General features: G+C 48.2%; 1 protein-coding gene across 2 annotated transcripts in view; it reads right to left on the reverse strand.

Moving 5' to 3' along the window:
- The window catches only part of LOC140374019 (copine-4-like), an 80,702-nt gene extending 77,332 nt beyond the window's left edge, over window positions 1–3,370 (reverse strand). For both annotated transcript variants that reach the window (XM_072460778.1, XM_072460779.1), the window contains exon 1: window positions 2,803–3,370. In XM_072460778.1, coding sequence (XP_072316879.1) covers window positions 2,803–2,967 — 165 coding nt within the window. In that variant the 5' untranslated portion in view covers window positions 2,968–3,370. The remainder of the gene's footprint in view (window positions 1–2,802) is intronic.
- Between the last annotated feature and the right edge of the window lie 4,958 nt (window positions 3,371–8,328).

The raw sequence follows: 8,328 nt of genomic DNA on the forward strand, positions 1-8,328 counted from the left end.
GTGGGGTTAACATGGGTGGGGTTAACATGAATGGGTGGGGTTAACATGAGTGGGTGGGGTTAACATGAATGGGTGGGGTTAACATGAGTGGGTGGGGTTAACATGAATGGGTGGGGTTAACATGAATGGGTGGGGTTAACATGAGTGGGTGGGGTTAACATGAATGGGTGGGGTTAACATGAATGGGTGGGGTTAACATGAGTGGATGGGGTTAACATGAATGGGTGGGGTTAACATGAATGGGTGGGGTTAACATGAGTGGGTGGGGTTAACATGAATGGGTGGGGTTAACATGAGTGGGGTTAACATGGGTGGGGTTAACATGGGTGGGTGGGGTTAACATGAGTGGGTGGGGTTAACATGAATGGGTGGGGTTAACATGAGTGGGTGGGGTTAACATGAATGGGTGGGGTTAACATGAATGGGTGGGGTTAACATGAGTGGATGGGGTTAACATGAGTGGGTGGGGTTAGCATGAGTGGGTGGGGTTAACATGGGTGGGGTTAACATGAATGGGTGGGGTTAGCATGAGTGGGTGGGGTTAACATGGGTGGGTGCGGTTAACATGAGTGGGTGGGGTTAACATTGGTGGGTGGGTGGGGTTAACATGGGTGGGTGGGGTTAACATGAGTGGGTGGGGTTAACATGAGTGGGTGGGGTTAGCATGGGTGGGGTTAACATGAATGGGTGGGGTTAGCATGGGTGGGGTTAACATGAATGGGTGGGGTTAAAATGAGTGGGATGGGTTAACATGGGTGGGTGGGGTTAACATGAGTGGGTGGGGTTAACATGAGTGGGTGGGGTTAACATGGGTGGGTGGGGTTAGCATGAGTGGGTGGGGTTAACATGGGTGGGGTTAACATGGGTGGGTGGGGTTAACATGAGTGGGTGGGGTTAACATGAATGGGTGGGGTTAACATGAGTGGGTGGGGTTAACATGGGTGGGGTTAACATGGGTGGGTGGGGTTAACATGAGTGGGTGCGGTTAACATGAGTGGGTGGGGTTAACATGGGTGGGTGGGATTAACATGAGTGGGTGGGGTTAACATTGGTGGGTGGGTGGGGTTAACATGAATGGGTGGGGTTAACATGAGTGGGTGGGGTTAACATGGGTGGGTGGGGTTAGCATGAGTGGGTGGGGTTAACATGGGTGGGGTTAACATGGGTGGGTGGGGTTAACATGAGTGGGTGCGGTTAACATGAGTGGGTGGGGTTAACATGAATGGGTGGGGTTAACATTAGTGGGTGGGGTTAACATGAATGGGTGGGGTTAACATGAGTGGGTGGGGTTAACATGGGTGGATGGGGTTAACATGAGTGGGTGCGGTTAACATGGGTGGGGTTAACATGGGTGGGTGGGGTTAACATGAGTGGGTGCGGTTAACATGAGTGGGTGGGGTTAACATGAGTGGGTGGGGTTAACATGGGTGGGTGGGGTTAGCATGAGTGGGTGGGGTTAACATGGGTGGGTGGGGTTAACATGGGTGGGTGGGGTTAACATGAGTGGGTGGGGTTAAAATGAGTGGGTGGGGTTAACATTGGTGGGTGGGGTTAACATGGGTGGGTGGGGTTAACATGGGTGGGTGGGGTTAACATGACTGGGTGGGGTTAACATGAGTGGGTGGGGTTAACATTGGTGGGTGGGGTTAACATGGGTGGGTGGGGTTAACATGGGTGGGGTTAACATGGGTGGGTGGGGTTAACATGAGTGGGTGTGGTTAACATGAGTGGGTGGGGTTAACATGGGTGGGTGGGGTTAACATGGGTGGGTGGGGTTAATATGAGTGGGTGGGGTTAAGATGAGTGGGTTGGGTTAACATGGGTGGGTGGGGTTAACATGAGTGGATGGGGTTAACGTGGGTAGGGTTAACATGAGTGGGTGGGGTTAACATGGGTGGGTGGGGTTAACATGAGTGGGTGGGGTTAACATGAGTGGATGGGGTTAACATGAGTGGGTGGGGTTAACATGGGCGGGTAGGGTTAACATGGGTGGGGTTAACATTGGTGGGGTTAACATGGGTGGGGTTAACATAGGCGGGTGGGGTTAACATGAGTGGGTGGGATTAACATGAATGGGTGGGGTTAACATGAGTGGGTGGGGTTAACATGGGTGGGTGGGGTTAACATGGGTGGGTAAACATGGGTGGGGTTAACATGGGTGGGGTTAACATAAGAGGGTGGGGTTAACATAGGCGGGTGGGGTTAACAAGAGTGGGTGGGGTTAATGATGAATGGGTGGGTGGGGTTAACATGAGTGGGTGGGGTTAACATGAGTGGGTGGGGTTAATGATGAATGGGTGGGTGGGGTTAACATGAGTGGGTGGGGTTAACATGAGTGGGTGGGGTTAACATGGGTGGGTGGGGTTAACATGGGTGGGTGGGGTTAAAATGGGTGGGTGGGGTTAACATGAGTGGGTGGGGTTAACATGGGCGGGTGGGGTTAACATGGGCGGGTGGGGTTAATATGGGTGGGTGGAGTTAACATGGGCGGGTCTTTTAGTCACTAATTCATTCATGAACTAAAAGTGATTTGGAGGAAATTAATCTCATGTTTATCAGATTTATGTGATTTTTTATTTGTTTATTTGTGAAAGTTATTTATGCAGTATTTATATACAAGCGTCTGCAGTGACCAGGACCAGGACCAGGACCAGGACCAGGACCAGGACCAGGACCAGGACCAGGACCAGGACCAGGACCAGGACCAGGACCAGGACCAGGACCAGACCAGGACCAGGACCAGGACCAGGACCAGGACCAGGACCAGGACCAGGACCAGACTAGGACCAGGACCAGACTCACCTCGACCCACTGTCCGTGGGACGGCATGTTGAGGACCACACAGGGGTCTGGTTTGGTCCTCTGGTCTCGGTCTGGGACGCCTTTACACGTGACCCTCAACTCCACTTTGGTAAGACACGCCCCCTCCAGCAGCCCCAGCGAATGAGCTTCCAGCATGTCCGCCATCCGGGGGGAGGGGCTACAGTCGTCCAGGTCTGCGGCGCGCGGCGACGTGCTGCTGTCTGTGAGAACCAGAACCAGGACCAGAACCAGGACCAGAACCAGGACCAGGACCAGGACCAGGACCAGGATCAGAACCAGGACCAGGACCAGGACCAGGATCAGAACCAGAACCAGAACCAGAACCAGGACCAGAACCAGGATCAGAACCAGGACCAGAACCAGGACCAGGACCAGGACCAGGACCAGGATCAGAACCAGGACCAGGACCAGGACCAGGACCAGAACCAGGACCAGGACCAGGACCAGGACCAGGATCAGAACCAGGACCAGAACCAGGACCAGGACCAGGACCAGGACCAGGATCAGAACCAGGACCAGGACCAGAACCAGGACCAGAACCAGGATCAGAACCAGAACTGTAATAAAAGCAGAACTGTGCTTTGTGGGTCAGATCCTCTGACTTCATTAATTATGACACTAATATTTAAATAAGATTCAGATGCATCTGAAAATAGAACAGGAAATACTCACTCTAAACCTGGACTTAAACTGGACTAAACATGGTCTAAACCTGGACTTAAACTGGACTAAACATGGTCTAAACCTGGACTTAAACTGGACTAAACATGGTCTAAACCTGGACTTAAACTGGACTAAACATGGTCTAAACCTGGACTTAAACTGGACTAAACATGGTCTAAACCTGGACTTAAACTGGACTAAACATGGTCTAAACCTGGACTTAAACTGGACTAAACATGGTCTAAACCTGGACTTAAACTGGACTAAACATGGTCTAAACCTGGACTTAAACTGGACTAAACATGGTCTAAACCTGGACTTAAACTGGTTTAGTCCTGGTTTGGACCTGGTTTAGACCTGGTTTAGTCCTGGTTTGGACCTGGTTTAGTCCTGGTTTAGTCCTGGTTTGGACCCGGTTTAGACCCAGTTTAGACCTGGTTTAGTCCTGGTTTAGTCCTGGTTTAGTCCTGGTTTAGTCTTGGTTTAGTCCTGGTTTAGACCTGGTTTAGTCCTGGTTTAGTCCTGGTTTAGTCCTGGTTTAGACCTGTTTTAGACCTGGTTTAGTCTTGGTTTAGACCTGGTTTAGTCCTGGTTTAGTCCTGGTTTAGTCCTGGTTTAGACCTGTTTTAGACCTGGTTTAGACCTGGTTTAGTCCTGGTTTAGTCCTGGTTTAGTCCTGGTTTAGTCCTGGTTTAGACCTGGTTTAGACCTTGTTTAGTCCTGGTTTAGACCTGGTTTAGTCCTGGTTTAGTCCAGGTTTAGTCCTGGTTTAGTCCAGGTTTAGTCCTGGTTTAGTCCTGGTTTAGTCCAGGTTTAGTCCTTGTTTAGACCTGGTTTAGTCCTGGTTTAGACCTGGTTTAGACCTGGTTTAGTCCTGGTTTAGTCCAGGTTTAGTCCTGGTTTAGACCTGGTTTAGTCCTGGTTTAGACCTGGTTTAGTCCTGGTTTAGTCCTGGTTTAGTCCTGGTTTAGTCCAGGTTTAGTCCTGGTTTAGACCTTGTTTAGACCTGGTTTAGTCCTGGTTTAGTCCAGGTTTAGTCCTGGTTTAGTCCTGGTTTAGTCCAGGTTTAGTCCTGGTTTAGTCCTGGTTTAGTCCAGGTTTAGTCCTGGTTTAGACCTGGTTTAGTCCTGGTTTAGACCTGGTTTAGTCCTGGTTTAGTCCTGGTTTAGTCCTGCTTTAGTCCTGCTTTAGTCCTGGTTTAGACATGGTTTAGTCCTGGTTTAGACCTGGTTTAGTCCTGGTTTAGTCCTGGTTTAGTCCTGGTTTAGTCCAGGTTTAGTCCTGGTTTAGACCTGGTTTAGACCTGGTTTAGTCCTGGTTTAGTCCTGGTTTAGTCCTGGTTTAGTCCTGGTTTAGACCTGCTTTAGTCCTGGTTTAGTCCTGGTTTAGTCCAGGTTTAGTCCTGGTTTAGACCTGGTTTAGTCCTGGTTTAGACCTGGTTTAGTCCTGGTTTAGTCCTGGTTTAGTCCTGGTTTAGTCCAGGTTTAGTCCTGGTTTAGACCTGGTTTAGACCTGGTTTAGTCCTGGTTTAGTCCAGGTTTAGACCTGGTTTAGTCCTGGTTTAGACATGGTTTAGACCTGGTTTAGTCCTGGTTTAGTCCAGGTTTAGACTTGGTTTAGTCCTGGTTTAGTCCTGGTTTAGTCTTGGTTTAGTCCTGGTTTAGTCCTGGTTTAGTCCTGGTTTAGTCCTGGTTTAGTCCAGGTTTAGACCTGGTTTAGACCCAGTTTAGACCCGGTTTAGACCCAGTTTAGACCTGGTTTAGTCCTGGTCTAGTCCTGGTTTGGACCCGGTTTAGTCCTGGTTTAGTCCTGGTTTAGACCTGGTTTAGTCCTGGTTTAGACCTGGTTTAGTCCTGGTTTAGTTCAGGTTTAGTCCTGGTTTAGACCTGGTTTAGTTCTGGTTTAGACCTGGTTTAGTCCAGGTTTAGTCCTGGTTTAGACCTTGTTTAGACCTGGTTTAGTCCTGGTTTAGTCCAGGTTTAGACCTGGTTTAGACCTGGTTTAGACCTGGTTTAGTCCTGGTTTAGACCTGGTTTAGTCCTGGTTTAGTCCTGGTTTAGTCCTGGTTTAGTCCAGGTTTAGTCCTGGTTTAGACCTGGTTTAGACCTGCTTTAGTCCTGGTTTAGTCCTGGTTTAGTCCTGGTTTAGTCCTGGTTTAGTCCTGGTTTAGACCTGCTTTAGTCCTGGTTTAGTCCAGGTTTAGACCTGCTTTAGTCCTGGTTTAGTCCTGGTTTAGTCCTGGTTTAGTCCTGGTTTAGTCCTGGTCTAGTCCTGGTTTGGACCCGGTTTAGTCCTGGTTTAGTCCTGGTTTAGACCTGGTTTAGTCCTGGTTTAGTCCAGGTTTAGTCCTGGTTTAGACCTGGTTTAGACCTGGTTTAGTCCTGGTTTAGTCCTGGTTTAGTCCTGGTTTAGTCCTGGTTTAGTCCTGGTTTAGTCCTGGTTTAGACCTGGTTTAGTCCTGGTTTAGACCTGGTTTAGTCCTGGTTTAGACCTGGTTTAGTCCTGGTTTAGTTCAGGTTTAGTCCTGGTTTAGACCTGGTTTAGTTCTGGTTTAGACCTGGTTTAGTCCTGGTTTAGTCCAGGTTTAGACCTGGTTTAGACCTGGTTTAGTCCTGGTTTAGTCCAGGTTTAGTCCTGGTTTAGTCCTGGTTTAGTCCAGGTTTAGTCCTGGTTTAGACCTGGTTTAGTCCTGGTTTAGATCTGGTTTAGTCCTGGTTTAGTCCTGGTTTAGTCCTGGTTTAGTCCTGGTTTAGTCCTGGTTTAGTCCTGGTTTAGACCTGCTTTAGTCCTGGTTTAGACCTTGTTTAGACCTGGTTTAGTCCTGGTTTAGTCAAGGTTTAGACCTGGTTTAGACCTGGTTTAGTCCTGGTTTAGTCCAGGTTTAGTCCTGGTTTAGTCCTGGTTTAGTCCAGGTTTAGTCCTGGTTTAGACCTGGTTTAGTCCTGGTTTAGTCCTGGTTTAGTCCTGGTTTAGTCCTGGTTTAGACCTGGTTTAGTCCTGGTTTAGACCTGGTTTAGTCCTGGTTTAGTCCTGGTTTAGTCCTGGTTTAGTCCAGGTTTAGTCCTGGTTTAGACCTTGTTTAGACCTGGTTTAGTCCTGGTTTAGTCCAGGTTTAGTCATGGTTTAGAACTTGTTTAGACCTGGTTTAGTCCTGGTTTAGTCCTGGTTTAGTCCTGGTTTAGTCCTGGTTTAGTCCAGGTTTAGTCCTGGTTTAGTCCTGGTTTAGTCCAGGTTTAGTCCTGGTTTAGACCTGGTTTAGTCCTGGTTTAGACCTGGTTTAGTCCTGGTTTAGTCCTGGTTTAGTCCTGGTTTAGTCCTGCTTTAGTCCTGCTTTAGTCCTGGTTTAGACATGGTTTAGTCCTGGTTTAGACCTGGTTTAGTCCTGGTTTAGTCCTGGTTTAGTCCTGGTTTAGTCCAGGTTTAGTCCTGGTTTAGACCTGGTTTAGACCTGGTTTAGTCCTGGTTTAGTCCTGGTTTAGTCCTGGTTTAGTCCTGGTTTAGACCTGCTTTAGTCCTGGTTTAGTCCTGGTTTAGTCCAGGTTTAGTCCTGGTTTAGACCTGGTTTAGTCCTGGTTTAGACCTGGTTTAGTCCTGGTTTAGTCCTGGTTTAGTCCTGGTTTAGTCCAGGTTTAGTCCTGGTTTAGACCTGGTTTAGACCTGGTTTAGTCCTGGTTTAGTCCAGGTTTAGACCTGGTTTAGTCCTGGTTTAGACATGGTTTAGACCTGGTTTAGTCCTGGTTTAGTCCAGGTTTAGACTTGGTTTAGTCCTGGTTTAGTCCTGGTTTAGTCTTGGTTTAGTCCTGGTTTAGTCCTGGTTTAGTCCTGGTTTAGTCCTGGTTTAGTCCAGGTTTAGACCTGGTTTAGACCCAGTTTAGACCCGGTTTAGACCCAGTTTAGACCTGGTTTAGTCCTGGTCTAGTCCTGGTTTGGACCCGGTTTAGTCCTGGTTTAGTCCTGGTTTAGACCTGGTTTAGTCCTGGTTTAGACCTGGTTTAGTCCTGGTTTAGTTCAGGTTTAGTCCTGGTTTAGACCTGGTTTAGTTCTGGTTTAGACCTGGTTTAGTCCAGGTTTAGTCCTGGTTTAGACCTTGTTTAGACCTGGTTTAGTCCTGGTTTAGTCCAGGTTTAGACCTGGTTTAGACCTGGTTTAGACCTGGTTTAGTCCTGGTTTAGACCTGGTTTAGTCCTGGTTTAGTCCTGGTTTAGTCCTGGTTTAGTCCAGGTTTAGTCCTGGTTTAGACCTGGTTTAGACCTGCTTTAGTCCTGGTTTAGTCCTGGTTTAGTCCTGGTTTAGTCCTGGTTTAGTCCTGGTTTAGACCTGCTTTAGTCCTGGTTTAGTCCAGGTTTAGACCTGCTTTAGTCCTGGTTTAGTCCTGGTTTAGTCCTGGTTTAGTCCTGGTTTAGTCCTGGTCTAGTCCTGGTTTGGACCCGGTTTAGTCCTGGTTTAGTCCTGGTTTAGACCTGGTTTAGTCCTGGTTTAGTCCAGGTTTAGTCCTGGTTTAGACCTGGTTTAGACCTGGTTTAGTCCTGGTTTAGTCCTGGTTTAGTCCTGGTTTAGTCCTGGTTTAGTCCTGGTTTAGACCTGGTTTAGACCTGGTTTAGTCCTGGTTTAGACCTGGTTTAGTCCTGGTTTAGACCTGGTTTAGTCCTGGTTTAGTTCAGGTTTAGTCCTGGTTTAGACCTGGTTTAGTTCTGGTTTAGACCTGGTTTAGTCCTGGTTTAGTCCAGGTTTAGTCCTGGTTTAGTCCTGGTTTAGTCCAGGTTTAGTCCTGGTTTAGACCTGGTTTAGTCCTGGTTTAGACCTGGTTTAGTCCTGGTTTAGTCCTGGTTTAGTCCTGGTTTA

The sequence above is a fragment of the Eucyclogobius newberryi genome, unplaced genomic scaffold (genome assembly GCF_026437365.1).
Source record: "Eucyclogobius newberryi isolate DKJ021-1_F unplaced genomic scaffold, fEucNew1.0.hap1 SCAF_3, whole genome shotgun sequence".
Taxonomy (NCBI): Eukaryota; Metazoa; Chordata; class Actinopteri; order Gobiiformes; family Gobiidae; genus Eucyclogobius; species Eucyclogobius newberryi.